The sequence below is a fragment of the Xiphophorus couchianus genome, chromosome 13, assembly GCF_001444195.1.
Source record: "Xiphophorus couchianus chromosome 13, X_couchianus-1.0, whole genome shotgun sequence".
Taxonomy (NCBI): Eukaryota; Metazoa; Chordata; class Actinopteri; order Cyprinodontiformes; family Poeciliidae; genus Xiphophorus; species Xiphophorus couchianus.
In genome coordinates, this window is record NC_040240.1 from 1532739 (window position 1) to 1553646 (window position 20908).

At 40.4% G+C, this 20908-nt stretch overlaps 2 protein-coding genes across 4 annotated transcripts; one reads left to right on the forward strand and one right to left on the reverse strand.

Moving 5' to 3' along the window:
- Positions 1-2901: 2901 nt before the first annotated feature.
- Positions 2902-8046, reverse strand: cinp (cyclin dependent kinase 2 interacting protein). 2 transcript variants are annotated; one of them, XM_028036034.1, is made up of 6 exons: positions 7955-8046; positions 6031-6161; positions 4720-4891; positions 4242-4386; positions 3915-4044; positions 2902-3215 (listed from the first exon to the last, which is right to left on the reverse strand). In XM_028036034.1, the coding sequence occupies exons 3-6, from the start codon at positions 4869-4871 to the stop codon at positions 3013-3015; spliced, it is 630 nt and encodes a 209-aa protein (XP_027891835.1). In that variant the 5' UTR covers positions 4872-4891; positions 6031-6161; positions 7955-8046; the 3' UTR covers positions 2902-3012. The 2 variants fall into 2 exon arrangements, with proteins under 2 accessions (XP_027891835.1, XP_027891834.1); XM_028036033.1 differs by lacking the exon at positions 6031-6161 and having other exon boundaries at positions 7955-8033.
- Positions 8047-8206: 160 nt separating this feature from the next.
- LOC114155894 (uncharacterized) lies at positions 8207-20301 on the forward strand. Of its 2 annotated transcripts, XR_003597862.1 has the most exons (5): positions 8207-8899; positions 14086-14280; positions 15656-15866; positions 16452-16752; positions 19094-20301. XR_003597862.1 is itself a non-coding variant. In XM_028036032.1 (4 exons), exons 1-4 carry the CDS (start codon positions 8245-8247, stop codon positions 16684-16686), a joined length of 1296 nt encoding a protein of 431 aa, XP_027891833.1. In that variant the 5' UTR covers positions 8207-8244; the 3' UTR covers positions 16687-20300. The 2 variants fall into 2 exon arrangements, 1 of the variants encoding a protein (XP_027891833.1); XM_028036032.1 differs by having other exon boundaries at positions 16452-20300.
- Positions 20302-20908: the final 607 nt, after the last annotated feature.

The following is a 20908-nucleotide window of genomic DNA, read 5'->3' on the forward strand; positions in this document are numbered from 1 at the left end:
ACATGACATCCGGTTTAACAGATGAACAGTGAGACTGTTTAGCAGGACTGATGGTATTTGTAGTCCATCTTTTCTTGCTTTCATCAGTGTCACATTGCAGCAAACCCATGAACACAAACCGTGTCTGTTCATGACTGCCACTAAAGACGTGTCTCTGCTTCAGATCATCCAGAACTGGGACTAACAACAAACCAAAGTTATAGTAAATGAAGAAAAATTTCAGCAGAAAAGACACAAACTCTCTAGAATGACATCATTGGTTTCCATAAAATTGATAACTTTTTAAATTTGCTCTTTAAAGAGCAAAGTCTCATTTGAACATTGTGAACTGTTGATAAGAAATCCAAAACTTCTGCATGACTGTAGCCGTCATGAAAGTACATCTTAATCAGATCCTCTTCTGAGAGCGAGTCCAGCACCGACCCTGTAAAACAAAATAGAGCAGAATAGAAATTCTTTTACTGTCCAACAATGGAGAAATTCAGGAGCTAAACTAACAATTAAAGCAGTTCGGTTCACATGAAGATAGAAGATAAAATATGTAAAAACAGAGTAAAATGCTGTAAAGGCAAAAATTCAACGCAAGTACTGTGGAGTTATTAAAAGTAGAATATAAATAGTGTACTCAAAAGTAATGTACAGTAAAGTATGTTAATTTTAAAATATTCAAAAATCAGAATCAGAATATATTTACTGATAACTAGCTGGTATTTCCATCTATGGCTGGTTGAACCAAGAGAACTTCAAGACTATTTACTGATGTCTTCACCTTGTGCCAAGAACCGAACATTTTTCCCACATGAAAAGCAGAACATTTGAACTGTCCCTAGATTTTGACCACAGAAGACAAAAAACTTAAAACATGGCCACCTAAAAAAAAAAAGAGGGACAGTTGAAACCAGATATTTATACACCAAGAACAAGATACAAACATCTCTCTGTCTGTATAGATAGATTGATATCTATCTATGGAGCAGGGCGCCACCACGAAACTTGGGCCCCATGACAAAAAATTAAATTTGGCCCCCCTGCTGTTACAATTTGTTGAGTCTATTTGACCCATAAAAAGCGGCACAATTTTAAAGGCATGCAACTGCCTTGCTTTCTTGTCATGACAGTTTGTTATGAGACAGATAATCTGTGAAAAGATGAATCTCCTCCTCCTCCCTGACCGACTACTGACGGCTAAAGATTGTGATTGACAGCGCTAAAACCCTCCTCATGCGTCTGATTGGTTGTTTGTAGAGAGCACTGGGAGAACTTGCATCCACACACACACCCACACACACACACACACTAACTTGAGTGACCTTCCATGCTTAGTTTACATAGTGCAGCATATTACTGTAAAAATCGTTCAAATATGAATAAACATAACAGTTTGTATCTTTCCCTTTCAGGTCGTAAGTTTTTCATATTTCCCAAAAACCACTTGAATTTCAGGATGACGGACATTTTTCAGCGTGATCCTTTTAAACCAATTAGTGCCACAAAATGTTACCCAGTTTCATAATTTGGATTAACTATATATGTTATGTCATCTGCTTTTGACTATGGTGACTGTATTTCTAAAACTTTAGAGTTGTAGCAAAATAAGAGTCCAAAACTGAACTTGAGGACTTTGCAGTCTGCGAGACCAGACTGGAGAGACGGTCGTCTTTAGTGGTTAGCATTAGCTTTTTGTGTTTAGTGTTAGTTTCTGATACTTTTAATGAGCTTAGAGGTCTAGTGTTCGGTTCTACTTTTTTGTACATATCGTTATCTTACAATATTTTTACAATTTATTTGTGTTTAGTGTTAGCGTCTGCTTTTTTATGCTTAACATTAGCTTACTATATTTTTTTGTGTTTGGGGTTTTAGCATAAACGTCCACTAAGTTTTTATATGTTTAGTGGTTTGGTGGTAGATGACCCCCACAGAAAGGGGTCAACTGCTGACCCCACCCTATGGTTTTACTTGGTTTACCACTTCACGGCTGAATTTCTGTCCTTCCCAGTCACTTCCACTTCATCAGAATACCACTAATAGACCGTGGCATATTTAGTGGTCAAAAAAAATTGCACAAATAATCCAATTGATTCAAACAAACGACTCTTGACTTTTCCAAAGAGCATTTGGAAATGCAGGCATGACATGCAGGGTAGCAATTACTGAAAAGGGATAACGTTTGTGATCCATACCATGAACATATGGGAAAGCAGCAGTTTGGTTTAACTCTGAAGAAAAAAAGCTCTGCAGATCAGGTTCACTTTATATGTGTTGATAGAGAAGGTGAGGAGATGCTTTCAAGAAATGAGCTACAGTATGAAGAAGCTAGGTGTAGCCAAGAAGAATTTGAGTGCGGTGCCGGGATGCATGAAATTACTGAAGCTGAACAATATAAATTTAGAGTTAATCCTGCACAGCCACAGGCAGTGTTCAAGCAAGTTCCAGAGCAGAGCGTTGCCATGGGGAGAGAGGATGGAGACGAGGATATTCTGGAAGAGGAGGATAGCTGCATGAGTGACAGAAGGTTTACACGATGAAGGACGGGATGGGATGGGGGAAAAAAGAACGGGGGATGAAGATGGTTGCAGCCTGTCAGATCATTTCAGTAAAGGTCTGTAACCAGAGCTCTACTGAAGGAGGCTGGCTTGCTTCTTTCCTTCTCCCAGAGCGAGAATCCATTTCATTCCACTGTCGCCTCAGTCATGATCAGTATGAGGAACTACAGCAAAGTGATGCTATTGGTTGGATTTTCTTAATGATGTGAAGAAAAAAAATCTAATAAACCCAACTAATCAAAATAATGAATGGATCAGCCTAAAGACTATCTTTGATAGATTTAGCCAAAATCCTACTGTACAATGTTCTAACTAGTTAATTGAATCAGGAAAAAAACAAAAAAAATGAAACAAAGTCTAAAATACAAAGCTAAACCTTTATTGCACCAGTTTCATTTACATATTAACAAAAACAAACAGGTTTCAGGAGTTCTAGCGAACCGGCTCTATACGCCGAGTGCAGCGATGATCACAGCGATCGATGGCCGGTCTCCAGCAGCAGTGCCTCCAGGGCTAACCGGGTCTGGGCGGGGATGAACGGCTGGTGAAGCCAGCAGGACAGGTAGACCATGTGCAGGTCAGCGACGGCGGTGTGGGCCAGTTCCTGCAGAATCACCTGCTTCAGCTTCAGCTCCTGACTGAAGGCAGCCAACAGAACCCGAGAAGACTCCTCTGGAACACACAGGTACACGAGTTCATAAATCCACGGAGGCTCGAAGGAGAGGACCATGGAGGGGTTTTATTTGGTCACATTTCAACATGGTACCTATTCCGCAGGTTTGAGTGCTGTCACACATCAGCACCCTTCACAAAGTTCTTGCATCTGCTGAAGGATAAAACTGCACAGAACAGCACCTTAAATATCTAATCAAATCTAGAGTTCAAAAACCTCAGAATGTATAAAGAATGAAACATAAATAAACCACAATGATTCCTTCCACTGTTTTTTCAAAGCAAAACAAAAATAAATCATGGTTCTTAAACAGCCTGAAAAACTATGGAATTTGATTTCAGTTTTTTCTAGATCTGGATAGAATAGAAAAATATTCATATCCTGTTGTCAAAATGCTGCGGTCCTCCTATCATGTGCCCTTTCTACTCTACTTCCTATTGTCTATCCATCCTTATTTTCTATAAGTCCATCCTTCCTTCCTTGTGCCCTTAATTTATATCTTTCCTCAATTCTTCCTTCCTTCCTTCCATGCTTGCTTGCTTCCTTCCTAGTTTCCAACTTCACTTCCTTCTTTTCCTTCCTTCCTTGACTCATCACTGAACCGCACAAACAAACCACATCAGAGTTTAGTCAGAGTTCAGAGTGAAAGCCCGGGGATCCAGGTAAACATTGGGTGTGCTGGCTTCAGGTGGACTAACCAAACTCTTGGGTCTTCCAGCTGTGGCAGAGAGGTAATGTTCTTCCTTCAGGTCCAAACTGAAACTCCTCCAGATCCTGGATTCCTCGCTGCACACTCATCAGATGCTCCATCTTTGCCACTATGACAACCTGAACAAATGAAAATCCCTTTAAAGACAAACCTGTGTTGGATCTAGCATCACATGTCAACGATATGGCCACGTTAACGTCGGCCTCAACATTAACTCGCTGCTCCTGATAATGACAAGAAGTCTTAACGACCCGAGTCTTCATTCCTTTGATCCGAGTTGACTCGTATGCTCGGCTGAAGCTAAACGAAGCCTCACCATTCGGTCAACGACAGCCTGCAGCCTGGAGCATTCATCCTGCAGCTCTGCTGCTCCAGCCGCCTGCTGCTGCACAGCTGAAGGAAACGTCTGACATGCTGGAGCTGGAGGGAAGTCATCCAGAGGCTGCTGGTCTCTCTGAGAACTGGGGAAGAAAATAAAATAGAAAAATAGCAGTCAAATGGTGATTACATTTTATATTGAACAGTTTCTGGGTCAACTATGGGCTGGAAGGCAATCTCACTGTGAGCAGCTGAGATTGTTCAGAGTAGATTGGAGCAAAAATATCTCATTTTGTTTTTACTATGGTGGTACAGGTGAGATGTAAATTAATTAGATCCACAGGGCTAAAGCAGCACATCTTACAGCCATCAAATGTGCTGTGATTAGTATTTAGTACATTATTAAAAATCTAATTACTGTACGTTTATTAAGAAAGCATCAAACTACAGGAAGGTAATGAACTGAGCACACTCACTTCCTCATGTTGACGATGTTTGTTGCACACTGGAATCCGTCGTTGTTCAGTTTGTCCCACTTCAGCATCAGGTTGTGCCAGTCGGCCGCATTGTCTTTGATCTTCCGAGCACTTCCTGTGACCGCAGAGAACTTTGTGTTGGACGAAGACATTGGAACATCAGCCGGGACGCCTGGGAACGCATTCACACACATATTAACACAAATTGTCTCCGTGGAAAGAAACCGTCCATACTTACCTATTCTTACGCATAAAAACAAGCCAAGATGAAGATCACACAGTATATTAGATCATATTAGATTGATAGAATTGTAGAAATCTTTCAGCATGGCAGGTTAGAGTTCTATCCACTGTCAGAAAATCTTGATGAAGTCTATAGAGGATTCCCAGCAGAAGGAAAACATTATTTAGATGTGAACTGAGCAAATCAGTGTGTGGAGGTGCCATCATTTTCTCTACCTGAACATAAACACAGTTATTACATTTTTGGACTAAAAAAAGAAACGATCTAGAGTCAGCAAGCAGCTTCAGTTGTTACAACTACACAGTAATGCTCAGGCCTGAAATCTGGGTGTAGTGATAGACTCAGACCTGAACCTTCAGAGCCACGTGAAGACAATTACAAAGTCGGCCTTCTATCACCCAAAGAACATTTAAAAGACTGATGTCTCAGAAAGATCTAGAGAAACTCATTCATGTGTTTATATTTAGTCACTGGAGCTCAGAGAATAGACTTTAAAATACTGTTAGTTTATAAATCACTGAATTGCCTAGCAGCAAAAATACATTAAGCTTCAGACCTGCTGCAGACCTCTCAGGTCTTCTGGTTCTGCTCTGCGTCCTCAGAAACAGAACCAAACATGGACAAGCGGACTATAACAAGCTTTTACGTGACTGACAATGAAAAAATACTTTTCTTCATCATTATAAACTGTTTAATGGCTAATTGTGAGCTCTAAATCTCTTTAATCCCGTTAAAAATGTAACTCCTTGGTTTCACTAACCGACGTCTCCCTTCCCAATATGGCGAACGCATTGACGTGACGCTACAACTAGGGCCCAGTGTGTAGCTAACTTTTGACTATGGTCTGAAATTTGTGTTATATTTGTTGACAGTTAGTTACTGCCATTCTATTTTATTTAAGAATCGGATCAGAAAACATTTTGTAAGTATAAAATCGGATGTTACCCTGTATTATAATCCAGTTTTCTAACACAGCAGTCCATAAACTGCTGCCCAGACGACCGCAGTCTGTAAATGTCTGCAGATAATCTACCACTTTCTATTTGAAGGAGAAATATGTTACTTACATTAACACGTCAGTCCGTTAGTCACCTGCTTGCCATAGTTTGCTCTTCTTCTACTGCTTCTTCGTTTTGTTTTGTCTCAGATGGACCGTGAGCGCCTCTAGCGATCAGCGACCGCTATACATACAGTGCATCTAGAAATACACACAGACAGATAGATAGATAGATAGATAGATAGATAGATTTGCACTGCGTTCAGAAAGTGTTCACAGCGCTGAACTTTTTACACATTTTGTTATGTTATTAACCTCATTTCAAACTGTATTAAATTAATGTCTGTCCTTCTACACACAAACATCCCATCGTGACAATGTGAAATTTTGATTATTTTGAAAATATATTAAAACCGAAAACCAAGAAGTTACATTTATGTAAGTATCTACAGCCTTGCTTAACATTTCTGTTGATCCACATTTGGAATCAAGGCAGCCCCATATTTGTCTGAACATGATACCAGCCCAGCTCGCCTATCTTTAGGCAGCTTGGCCTGCTCTTCCCTGCAGTTCTTCTCCTGCTCCATCAGGCTGGATGGAAGACATTTGTCAGCCATTTTCTGAGATCTCCTGATACATTCAGTCAGGTTCAAGTCTGGACTCTGGTGTCACAGAGGCGTTCTGAAGCCTTTGAGATCGTGGCCATGTGATTTGGGTCATTGTCCTTAACTGAAAAAGCAGCATGTCCTTCCTCTGCAAAACAACTTGTATACCACAAAACATAACAAACATGTTCAGTTCCTTCTTTTTTGTGCCCCCCCACCCCCATTACCAAATAACATTGAAATAACTAGGTTAAAGTAAAAAGAAAATTGCAAGAATAAATCAAAATTCTGTTTTGTGGTTTGTTACATCCCCAAGGCAGTCTAGTGGTTTTGGAGGGGGGCAGGAGAGGGTGGGGTGGGGGGAGGGCTGTAACAATAGATAAGCCAGGAAAAATTAAGAGACAAAAACCAGGAGGGTAAAATTAAAGGGTTTATTCTTTAAGGGGGATCCAGAGAAGACTCAAAGATGAAAATGAAAACCTACAAGAAAAGAAAAGGGAGAATAACAATGAAAACCAGGGTTTCTAGTAGACCAAAATCCTCATTTACAGCACCACCAAGCTGCAGCACACATGCTGCCCAATTGGCCAAGAGGCACCGAAAGTCAGTTTCCCAGCTAGTTTTATACTCTGCTCATCAAGAGACAGAGTGAAACCAGCTGGGCCTGCTCAACCTGCTGGAGCTCAGCAGCAACCCGAACCGGGGGAATCCCACATGCAGCCACCACTGCATGTAACATGGTTAAAGGTCAAATATTGAGAATAAAAATGTATTGGTATCTTTAAGGGAAGGAAGGGTGGACTGCTGAAGCTGCTGTGTTCTCCAACAGGTTAGTAGTCTGGACAGGATCAGTGCTGCCTGCCAGGCTGAAAGAACTCCTTGATAGTAACTCCTAATTACAATATAAAGTTACACAAAACTATGGTTGTCACGTAGCAGGTCTATAACTGTGGACTTTGAACACTTTGATCTCGATATAGCAACTTTATTTTCAATATTTCTGCACTTTCAACTTCAGTCTTTACCAGGTAAACAGCAGAAATATCAACAAATTAACAACAACAACAACAACAATCCCATTTCGTAATTTTTTTCCAATGATCATTTTTAGTTGTCAGTAGACATCTGATTCATCGGCTTCATTTTATTTGTATTTCACAGAATCTAGTGGAGAAATTCGATGTAATATTGTTAAGATAACCTCATCAACTTTGGCACAAGTGGAACCCCGTATAAGCGCAGACAAATTTTCTATTAATATTCACCGAATGGTTGTTCCAGCAGAACGGACAACCCGGAGTAAAACATTGTTTCAAAGGTACAAAATAATAATAATAATAATAATAATAATAATAATAATAATAATAATAAATTCATAATGCATGCTACTATATGTCGTGTCTTTTGAAATGTTGTACCAGTTCTGTCCCACTTCAGACATTATAAACCTTCCGCAAACCTCAGCGGAGTGACGTCTTCTGGTTTACGCAGATTCGCAACTCAATGACGCAAGCAGGAAGTTGGGAGAAAGTCCGAACATCCTCGGAGAAGCGAACTTCAGCTCGTAGGTGACGAAAAAAAACAACAAGAATCCAGAGTACGAGCGAGTAATTGTCCAGACTCGTGTCCGCTCGCCACAGGGCCGCCAGTTCCGCCTGCTTTCTCCGTTGGCTCTGACAATGACGACGGCTCTCCAGCTTCCCAACGAACTATGGCTGCAGGTGTTCAGCTTTCTGTCCTGGAAGGACAAGCTGAGTATGCGCTGCACTTGTTCTCACTTTAAGCAGCTGCTGGATGAATGTCGGCCTCTGTGGCGGGGCTTTAGCGTGGTGCTGAAGGACCTGTCCCGGTACAACCGCGCCTTCTGGCGGAGCCTCGCTCGGAGGCAGCTGGACAGCGTCGCCCTGCGGGGAGGGAGGAAGAGGGACCTGAAGCTGCTCTCTGTCTGGCTGCCTCTGCTCCAGGCCCTGCGGCTGGACAGCTGGAGGGGAAACGACGTCCAGGAGCTGAAGCGGTTCCGCCACGTACACAGCCTGACTCTCACAGCCTTTTCAGAGCCGCTGGTGAACCTGGAGTTCCTCCTTCCTCTGGGTCAGCAGCTGACCCAGCTCAGCCTGTGTAATGTCCAGCTGGCCTGTCCCCCCTCCCAGGTGCTGGCCAGCCTCTCCCAGCTGACTCGCCTCAGGTCTCTGGTCCTGCACCATGATGGCTGTCTGAAGATCCCGACGCTCAGAGGTGTCCTCTCTCCGCTGGTTAACCTCAACTCCCTGTCCTGGACCATGATAAACTACAAAAGGCTGTCTCAGGACTTCTTCTGCCCGGCCACTGGCCCAGGTAAACAAAAGGGGAAACTTATACCTTAAGTCTGGAGGTGGACAGCAATCCAAAATATTGGTAGGGGAGAGCGGGGTATTGTGAGCCATTTTTTACATTTGTTTCCCTATAGGCAAGGTAAAATGATGTATCAGTAAAATGTAAACATTTCCTATTAATTTGGGATGTTTCCTAGCTATGGAAGTTATCAGAATATCGTCAAGACAAAGGACAATGAAAATATGATTGCTTTAAAAAAAGTGGTCCTGTGTCTCACTTTACCCCAGATCAGGGGTAAAGTTAGACAGACCAGAAAAATCAATGGGGTAAATTGAACCATTTGGGGGTAAGCTGATACACTTACGTTTTCCACTTTAATACTACCATAACACATGTTGTAACAATTTGAATCCCGACTGACAACCTAACCTTCAAAAACAAAAAAATGTCAGACTAGGATCAGTGTTATGGAGATTGGTTAATTATAGTTAGCACTTGAAAGTAACCCAAAGTATTAAAATGTAAATCAAATACAACATAATATACTTCAAAATGTTTTAATTAACATTCACAGTGTGAGAATCATAGCACAGGACCTTTAGCTAGTATCTGGGTGTCAAGAGCAAAGTACAAGCAGAACCAGCTAATGCACAGTCTGGGTCTCAGAACATGGACCCATAATCGGAACTTGTCTTCATTCATCCATCCTGTTCTGGTGGAGGCACCTTTGGCTCCTGGAGGTGCTCCTATCAGGAAGTCATCCTTAAACCTAACTCTGGGGAAGACAAACATAGGAGGTATGGCATTCCCAGCAGCATTCACTGCACACACCACAGTCACTAGTTCTCCCCTCTCAGATGATGTGATAGAACCAACTTGCTTTTTTCCTTTCTCTGTCACAACCTGAATCAAGATAGAAAGTCTAGAATCAGGGACAAATGTACAATCAGTAGGTTACTATTGGTCTAAAAGTACATTGTATTTAATTTCATTCCATTCATTTTTCCAGCTCACAGGTTCACTGTTATTATCACAATCCACTCAATATCAGTATGGTGCTCTCTTGTATATCATGTGTTGCTTACCTGTCGTGGCTTTTGAACTGTAAAGACGCCGGTTTAATCTACATTGTAAATCATGTGTGGAGGGAATGTGTGCCTGTGAAAGAGGAGAGGCAAAAAAAAAACCTTATCAGAATTCAAAACAAATCTTACGGGTAAAGCTAACTTAAAACATTTGCAACTAAAAAAGTGTCACCTGTCCATCACTACAGCCAGATTGTCGAAGAACTCCCCTACTGTAGTTTTATTGAAGGCTGTAGCCCTTCCCAGGGATGTTGCCTCTGGAGTTTGGACAGACAGATGGCAACATGCAAGAAACCTCCGAAACCACTCTATTCCTAGAGAGTAGATAATTTATTATTATAAGATTATTATTTAGCATTATTTTTTAGCTTGTGATCACTTGCACACCCTAGCATACCTGCACATTGTTTCTCTGTCCAATTGGTTGGAACAGGGATATTGTTTCTCTTTGCGTATTCAAATGCCAGTTCACGGCACTTAACTGGAGGAAGGCCGTGGAACTGGTCAGCTAGTTGTTTCAAGTGTTTAGCAAGCTCCTCCTCCATCTCATCTGTGAATATTCTCTTTGCCTCAGCTACTGCACTCCGGGCTACTGATTTTACTTGCCCTTTCTCTTTTTTCTTTATGAATCTTTGTAGGGTTGTCTTGTCAATATTTCTGTCCCTTCCAGCTTTTCTTAAAGACTTCTTTCCTTGCCTGACCTCAGCAGCTGCATTCTCCAATTCTGCGAGGGGTGTTTGTCCCCAGGTTGTTTTCCTGGTGTACTTTCTTGGCATGATGGCTTTTCTACAATGGTTATGACATAAAAATTAAACAGATGTAATGTAATATTACACTAAATATGTTTAAGACTAAACTTAAATTGTACTTCATGATGGGGTAAAGTAAGACAGTGTATCACATTACCCCACGGCATTTGTCTCATTTAACCCCACAGCCATCATTTTATAAAAAACAACATCTCTAGCAAGTCAGGCTAATCTTGAACTAGCATCAATCACATGGTTGTATATGTTGGAAGTTCATCAACATGCATGATATAAATTTTTCTACCTGAATTAATTTGCTTTGACACAATAGTTAATTACGTTTATAGCTAGAAAATTTACTTTCACGTGCAAAAAACACATTTTTATGAAAAAAACATACTTACCACAGCAACCGCATCAACTTCACTTTCCTGGCAAGGGGAGAATGGGAGGGGCTTGTAAATAAATTGGTCACATGACCATAATTTTGTTCCATTGCCTAGATATAAGGGGTGTCTCACAATACCCCGCTCTCCCCTAATATTGCTAAGTCGGTATCGGTATCAGATTGATAAGCTCCATTCTTTAGTTTCAGATTCCCTCTTGAAATGTAATTTTATTTTCTGTTGCAGTTTACCAACTCTTCTGTAAAAATGATAACTTTTTGCACTTTGTTTATTTAGAAAGATAGTTTGTTTTGTTTTTCTATTGCTTTTGTTTATCATGCAAATATATTATCAAAGTGTTTCGTAGACATCTATAAACTTTAAAGTAAAAACCATAATAATGCCTGAAGGTCAGAAGTTTAATGAAATATCATCCTTAAAAATAAGTATTAATATTGGTGAAACTGACCGTGTATTGGTATCAGATCAATACCAAAATATCACACACCTTTACTTAAGACTGAAATTGACATTTTCTCACAAGGCCATGAGAACTTAGAATATTAATGAGAACTGACCAACTGCTGTCAAAATGTCTAGCTGCATTTTCTACATCTGAGGGGAAGAAGACCTACTGATGAGAACAGAACAAAAAAAAGACCTAGTCTGTCAATCAAGTTAATATAAAAATATTTTTTGGTGTATAAAAGTGTTTGATTAGAGAGAAAAACAGAACTTAGTATTTAGTCCAGAATCCTGTTTACAGCTCCAGAGGTCAAATGTTTCCTGTAGTTCTGAACCAAGTTTGTGCTGCAGCAGGGATCCGGTCCACTCCTCCACACAGAACTGTTGCTGGGCAACAGACTTTCAGCTCCCTCCAAAGATTTTCCATTGGGTTCAGGCCTGGAGACTGGCTGGTCCACTCCAGGACCATTCAATGCTCCCTGCAGAGCCGGGCTGCGTGTTTGGGGTCAGACCCAGTCATGACCTGTCTTCAATGCTCTCTCTGAGGGAAGGAGGTTGTTGCCCAGAACCTGGGGATACGGTTTTCCCATCCGTCCATCCTCTTCTCAATATGATGCAGTCCTCCTGTCCCCATTTGCAGAATGCTTCCACTCCCATGCTTCACAGAGAGGGCAGCAAAAGACAAAACAAAAAAAAACAAAATAAAAATTGGTCCGTCCTTACAAGACGCTCTGCAGGCCCTCTGGACGACAGGCTGACTAACATAAACTCAGCTCAACTCAAAATAAGGGAACAGGACTCAGTTTATCTGAAACTATAAAACATGAGACAAATTAATAAATAAGCACTTCAAGGTACAATTAATTTATTATTTCAAAATAGAATTGATAAAAAAAACAACATCAAACTGTATAACTGACATGACACGCCCACCTGCAGCTAAATGAAATCCAGTAACCTTCCCAAAATTTGACTTTGAAACCAATTTAACACAGAAAGATGTTGATTAATTTATTTTTAAATGTTCTTTAAATATGGGCATAGGCCCATCGCAATAAGCAATAAATCAATTAATCACATGCTAAATTAAAACGAGGTTGATCATTTCCATTTGCATGATTATTTTCTATCTCTTTTCTTGACTCTCTGGATGATAAAAGTCTTCAGTCTGGTTCTTTGGTCTAAGCTCGCCGTATATTGAAGGACAATTTTATTTAGAGATTTTATTTAATTTATTCTTTCTGTTGTTTTGTTTATTTATTTTGAATATTTCAAATGTCTTTCATTTCCGGTGTTAAATGTTCATTATAATTGAAGTTTTATTGAACGTTGAGAATGTGCTCTTGCATTATTATGCCATTACCATCATATTACTTGAAACAACAATATTATCATTAGTCACAATAATGTCTGGGAAAATTTATTATCCTGCAATTTTTATTATGGTGACAGCCCAACATCATGTTGCCAGACATGAGTTATGTACGTACCTGACTGTTCCATGCTTTACAGTAATTAGCCCCGAGTGTTGCTACTCTATTTTATAAAAGAAAATGTAGTTCTATACTAAGAGGATACTTTTTTTGCAGGTTTATGTCATAAATGATATTATCTTTTTAATAAATGTGCTTTTACTCAGATTTGCATTTACAATATTGGAATGGTTTGAATGTTTTAAGAGACAAAAAGCCAAAATGAAGGAACCTGTTAGAGGCGACTATTTTTCATGTTGTAAATCCACGTCACCATGGCTACACTGCTGTTTTCAGACGCGGTTCATTATAGTTGTCCTGCTTTGGTCTAATGGGATGTTCAGAGCTACCATTATCTAACAGATCCCTCTGTCCGCTCTGAACTCCCTTTTTTGGAAAAGTCAGCAGCTCGGTCCTAGCTAGCATTCCTGGAAGTCCTAAACTGGGAACGTCACAGAGACAGTTTCCATGCGTCTGAAAGAATCAGCCTTGTTTGGAGGCACTTTTAGCTGAAGAAAACTCTGAGTCGTTTGAAGCTAACTTGTCAGACTGTTTTTGTGCCTGTGAAACATGGCAGGAGTTCAAACTTCTGTTATAATGACAAATAATGCCCCTACCCCCCCCAAGTCTGTTTTCCTGGATCCCAACACTTGATCCGGTTGCCTTCCTGGGTGCAGCTTTTCTATTTCTGGATTCTTCCTTTACTGTATCTTCACTTAAAGCTGCAGTATTTGACATGAAATATGTTTTTTTACATATTTGTTAGAATGACCATTATGTTGTGACATTTTAGTATAAGACAGATTATCAAGCTCCTCTGCCTTCTCCCAGTGCTCCCAGTCCCAACTGGGAGAGCAGCGAGTACATGATGTTGACAGACACCGCTAAGCCCCTCCTCCTGGCTCTGATTGGTTATTTTTGAACATTAGCGGTGCATTTCTTCAGATGGCAATATTAGCACGACATACTCCAGTTTTAATGACACAAGAAACAGTATAAGCATTCTGAATAAGATGTCAGCCTCCTAACTGACTGGTGTTCCCCCTGCAGCTGCTGGTGCCTCCCTGCAGCTGTCTGAGCTGCAGCTGCTGAATTACGATGCTGCAGTCACGCCGGAAGTTCTGCAACCTTTGTCCAATCTCCGCAGCCTGTCCGTCTTCCACCTTTACTCTGTACCTGGACCCACCTGTCACCTGCAGACATGGCTGTCATCACTGCAACAGCTCTGCAGCCTGAGTGTGCACGGTAACTATCGCTGGGTAAACAGGTGCAGTGCTACAGAACCTGTTAAAAATGACCAATATCGGGTCTACAAGTTATTATCACTGGAGACTTTGGTCAAATATTAAGCAAGTAATAAAGAGGTAGAGGAAGTAATAAGAAATTGTTTTTGAACTGCTGCAAATAAATATGTGTCTATATTTCAAAATAAATGTTGTCTAATCATATATCACTGCTGCCACCAACTGTTTTGGAGGGGTACTGCTTGTTCTGGAGGCGTGCTCTGCTTTTGAGTTGGCACCCCATTGGAGCAACCAATCACTTGGCAGAGTGGTGGCTGCAGCAGGGTAGCTCTCCACGACTTTAGATCACAGTAGATCCATGTGAAAAAAATGGTCCAGTTAAAGTACAGACCTAAATCCAATTGAGAATCTGTGACTAGAATGGAAGTTTTCAGATTGCTTCCATCCAAACCGATAGAGCTTGAACTATTTTTTTATATATTTTTTTGCTGTGCTTTCTTGCACAATGACAATAAAGGATCCAGATTCCGATTTATAATAAAATGTCCGCCTTTCGCTGCACACGACTGGAAGAGACATAAGCGATGGTGGCATTGAAAGGTTCTTCTACAAAGTCCAACACAGGAGGGCAGCATGCAAACTCCAGTTTTCTTTTGCAAAGAATAATAAAAAAAAAACAATATTTTTTGTCCCTCTTGCCTTTACTTTATGTATGTGAAATAAAAGATTATTTTTATGTGAAAATAATTTTTTACTGGGAACAAAAAATAACATTACGCCCAACTTACAGGTGGGCAACATGGATAAAGGTTTCAAAGGTACTATTGTGATAGCAATAAAAATGACGATAAGAACTACTGTATGCATTACTTCTGTTTTAGATAACTGTGACTGCATAACACAGCAATCACAGCCAATAAACACAAATGCTGCTCTTGAAAAACATTCCTATTTGTAATGAGCTCCTTAGGAAACATCCACTTAAAGAAATGGGATTTGTTTCATTAAACTGCTCACTGTAATTTCATTTAATCATATTTTCTAATTTAATGATATTTTTAGATTCTCTCATTGAGCAAGTAGAGAAAATGGTAAAAAAAAACAACAAAAAAACAATTCCAACAAAACGTTGTTTTTTATTTTGTAAACATCATTAATTGGAATGTATAGTAATATGTGATAATGTTTTACATATAGTGCAGAGCAGCCATTTTGGATGTTCAGGTTTGAGACTAGTTTAAAATCAGTTTATAGATCTCATGCAACACAGATGAGTTAAACTCCAACAAGCTACACTTTATGCAACAAACCCAGCAGCTGCAGTCCTAATCAATGCCGTCATACTGAACGTGACTCCTCTGATTATCTGTAAACAGGAGGGCACCCCCTGGTGGTGTATGCTGACTTCCTCCCATCCTCCCTCCGCAGCCTGACTCTGTGTGTGGACCTTCAGCCTGAGGACCTGCAGGTCGTCTCCTTCAGAGTTCCCAACCTGAGGCACCTGCACCTGGAGCCATGGAGCTCCTCCTCCAAACTAGTCAGGCTCCTCCCACAGCTGTTCCCTGGCCTGAGGACGCTGGCCATCAGGTGGGTCACTCAAACACCAGCCTCACCAGCTGCTTGTCCATGTCAAATGTGTGCAAATCTTTGTCGATAGTCTGCTGACTTTGAAAAAACACAATTTTGCAATTGCTGTTTCTATCAAACCATATATAAAATTAAAATCACATGTGAATAAGCCTGTTCTCGCAATAAGTAATTATAAATCATGGCAGCGACAGAGGGATAAAAAAAAAACATGAGATATATTCATAATTCAACGGCCATCATTTATCAGCCAATCAGGGGAGGTGTCGGCATTGGAGCAACAAGCCCCGCCTACTTGGGATCCGCCAGTAGTAATCACGTCAGTTGATCACGTGACTCCTGTGATGCAAAAATAATGTTTCCTTTGCAGTTTTGCAAAATATATCTGTTTCTATATGTCCAGAAACCACCTCATCCTAAAAGTAATAACTTTTTATCGAGTTTTTTTTTTTTAATTGGCATGTTTCCATTAAGCAAATTTATTCTTGTAATTTTAATTTGTGTAATTTTAGGGTTAATGGAAATGCAGCTACAAAGCTCTTTGGTTCCCGTAGTAACCTGCGGTCTCTCCTTTCCTTTCCTCAGACATCATCACGTGTCGGATGAAGACTTCCTGGGTCTCCATCAGCTCCAGCATCTCAACACTCTGGAAGTTCTGGATTCCTTTTACAGGCCAGATCCTAAAGATCCGAGCTGGGTCATCTATAAGCCAAGTCCTCGTCTGCTGCAGCTGATCTCTGACCTGCAGAAACTGACCAATCACAAAGTCAGAGTTCTCACCAATACACACATAGACCTGCTCCCCTGTGGCTGCGTCTGACTGGAGACCAGGACCAACATCTCCACCAAAACGCTCTGACTGTCCAGTGGAACCAAACAGGGCCAGGTGCAGTCCTACTTCTCATTCTTGGGATTCTGATTGGCTATGAGGTGGCAGGTTTTCAGGGTATATTGTGGCTCTGCCCCCTGTGGTCTTCTCCGGTACTGTCCAGTCTCAGTTCTGAGTGGGTTTGAAGTTGTTGCCCAACCACCGAGATTCTTCTTTACTTTGTGAAAGACATTCGGTTTATTAGTGTGCTGTGAAAAAGGATTTCCTTCGGTTCTTGCTTTTTTGTCACATTTGAAATGCTCACGTCATCAAATGAATTTCATCATGAAACAAAGATGACCTCTGGTGACCTGTCCAGGGTGTAGCCTGCCTCTCCCGGTGCCTGTTAGAGATGGAGCTGTTTTCAAATCATGGTTTCATTTATTAAGAAAAAAACCTGATCTTATGTGAAAAAGTAACTGAAGCTGCTACTAGACACTCGAGAACATGAACAGCTTGTTTAAGGTCATGCCACAGAATTTTAATTGGATCCAAGTCCAGACTTTGAGTAGGCCACTCCTAAACCTTCATTTTTTTTATTTATTCAGAGATGGACTTGCTGGTACGACTCAGATCACTGCCCTGCTGTTTACCCCCAATCTGTTTAAACTTAAAGGGGCAAAATTAGACATTTTCCTGCCACATGGTGCCATTGTGTAGTAACTGTGTTGCCTTCAGTTGTTGTAAAAATGCTGCATATATCAAATATGTCTCGAAAGAAATCTGACTTCCCAGTTGAACACCTTGAAATTGGGCCTCTGTCTCTTTAAGAAGCTCCTACTCGTCCAATCCGACCCTTGACCTTCAGCACATTTTCTGTTAAGCCTTTTACAGCCATTTTAACAGCAATGCACTAAGTAGTAGTAACTATGATGAGCTCAACAGACCCCAGCTCCAGCAGGTGTTTGCTAATTGCTGCTGCTAGTCTGGAGGAGTTGAGTGGAAATGGGTGATGCTCATTTAAGCATTTAGTCCCCCTTCCCCCATCCTGCAAGTGGTTGCTATGGGAGATTCAAGGTTTTGTCAAAAATACACAAATAACATTATAATATGATGTAAAGCTCTAAAAAGTTGATTGTTCACAACACTGCCCCTTTAAGAACACTAAAGGGAAGATGTTGCTCTGCAGTGACAGCTTTAACCTTGAAACTCTCCAACATGTCATTTCTGTCCAGTCTCTCCCTTGTTGTTGAAAAGCCTCTAAAATGGCTGAATTAAACCAATTCCTGCAAAGCAGAGTGGGTCGTAATTCATCCACAGCCATAACTGGATGTGATTACCAGTTATCACAAACACTAGATGGCAGCTGTTGGTAGTAAGTGAAGGACAACTAGTTATCAGGCCTGGTGGTGCTAACAGGGCCCGCTGGGTCTGGATGGTTTTGGCTCCCTTGATAAATGTAATCATCACATCCAAGCTGCTTCCTGTATTCACTTGCTTATCTTTGATATTAAAATGTGACGAAAATGCAAAAGCAGAAGAAATCTGAAAGGTGGCAGAGACTTAGTGAGGCAGCTGAGCGGTGCTGAGGTTGGTTCTTCCTTTTGCTCAGTGAATGTCTGCACTTCTGATTGGAATTCATTGTTTTATGCCTCACTATCAATTTTTTACATGTTGGATTCATGTATCCAGATTTAATTTTAAATGGAATGAATTTATACACCAACTGTGCATTAAGTGCCTTGGCCAGTTGGAATCAGACCCACAACCCACAGTCTCATGAGCGTCGTGCAGCTTGGTGCTCGCTGTCGGATGACGGGGCGCTGACAGTGGAGTCCTGCAGACCTCAGGTGATCCTGGCAGATTGTTTTTTCCAGATCGCTCATCTTCTGCATGTAGCCAGAAAACCTGGACCACATTCAGAGGAAGATACCTGACAGAGTTCGTCTAGCTCATTTTTTTCTACGTTTACCTCTTAATACATCATCAAACACTAAAAACAAACAGCTCTCTAGAAGATGTCTGTTTTATACAATGTGCTAAATAAACCTGCTAGTGCCTGAAGTTTTCTTTTGCACTTTTTTATGTTTTTAATGAAGAACCTTTATGTGCTTTATGTTTGTGTTGAAGTTTGATTGCACTGGTTGCAGTTTTTGGCTGATCACTGATATTTAAAGGGCCTGGCCTGCCGATAGTTTTGTCTGAGAAGTGGCTTAGTGATCCGCAGTGGTTGTTAACCATCCACAGGTGGAGCTGCTGGGCCGGCCGTCTGTCACAGCAGATCAACAGGAGACAGGCTGGTTTTCAGAGGAAGATCAGATCAGTTTCTCACACATCAACTGGTCTCCCTAAATGAAGGAAATCGGAGCTGATACATCTGTACTCACCTACTTGGTTTGTTTTTTTCTCTTTTTTTCAGCTCCTGCTGAAACCCTTCCCAGGAATAACCACCATTGTTGGGTATTTTATTTTGAAAGTGTAACTGGTTTCAGTTAAGTTACCCTATTTAGAATGGAACAGTAGCATTTCATGTACTTTGAAAAAATATCTAAATACATATTTACTTTTCAAGTCATTTGACCTGCCACAGGTGGGTGGCTGGGATCTAAGGTTCTGCTGGAGGACCCAGGGTTGGTAGATGTTTCAGTATCACAGCCTTTCTAACAACTGGTCTGTTCTTTGATTTATTTTTATTTGGGGGAAAAAAATCACTGGGAAGACTCAAATTATTTTTTCTAGACAATAACGAGATCTTTCTGGAAAATATGTTTGTTTTTGTTATCAGTAAAGTACTTTATGTTTTTATCTATCTAAATCTTGTAAAAAGAAAAACTATATTTTGTAAATATTTCTCCTGCGTGGTTCTGGTTATTATTTCTAAGTATGACTCACATGTTGACTCTTGTTGGACCTCATACCTCTATTTAAATCTTCCCAATGAAGGAGCCTTCAATAAATGTGGACTTTTTAATGACTCTAGCCTCTCCTTGTTTTGTTTTTTTCTTTAATTGTCCTTGGTTGGTCCTGACAAAATAAACACCTGGTTTCTTAAAGGGGAAGTATTATGTTAAATGGACTTTTTTTTAGCTTTACATCATGTTGTTATTCCCACATCAAAAACATCTGGAGTGTTGCTTTGAATCTTTCATGAATGTTGGAGTAATCCTTCAATCTCCATGGCAACCATTGAGCTGTGGAAGACGCCTGGTTGGAGGTTTTCAAGCTGCCTCATTATAGCCCTGACTCTGCTTCTGAAGACTAGCAAACAACTAGCAACTAGCAAACATCTTGTTAATGGTTAATAGCAGCCATGTTGTGACGACTTCCTGAAGGAAGTTTCAGAACAAACAGGATTTTAAAGAGACAGAGGCCCTATTTCAAGGCATTAAATTACAAAGTCTAATTTGTCATATTCCATATACATTTTTATTACAGCTGAAGGTAACTGTCATAAAATGGCCCAATATGGTTGGAATATAAATACTGTCCCTTTAACTGCACAGTACTGTTTTTGCATTTACTGTACAGCTTATTAGACTTCATTCTGTTTATGTCTGTGTGAATCTACTCACTTTGCTGCTGTTGCAACAAAATTCCACCAGTGGGACAATAAACAGAGGAACGGCTGATTTCAGTGTGGAATCTTTAAATCCTTTCTCAAACTCCAACCATCTTTCTGATGGCCTGACACAAAATCCTCCACTTTAAAAACTCATTGACCATTTTAATTGTTCCTTTACTGAAATATTTTTAAATAACTGAAGTATCATCAGTGATTCCATGAATTACTAGCATTTTTCAGTGTAGTCATTTTTAAATACTCGCCTGTCAAAGTATATTGCAGAAATGCAGGTTGTCCTATTTTTTTGTCCCCTCCACTAGTTAAAAGTGTTTACTGTTATTCCTCTCCAGGACAACCTCTAACAAAAAAATTAAAGAATGCAGTTGTGTTGAATCTGTCGTTTTTCTACACTACCAAATCCATAAAAATGTATTTATTCATTTCTCCAGTGATGTGTTGGCAGTTATCAGTTCAACCCTGATTTTAAGCACAAATTGTTTTATGCTCATTTTTGGCTATTTCATTTTGCCTGGAGTTTAATTCATGACTTGTTATTTCTGCTCTGATCTGTTTATATAGAATGATGCGAGTTAAAAGTTGAAAATTCAAATATTGAGCATTTCCATACTAAATTGATCTAGTTAAATCAGAAGCAGCTCCTTCAGGAGTCCA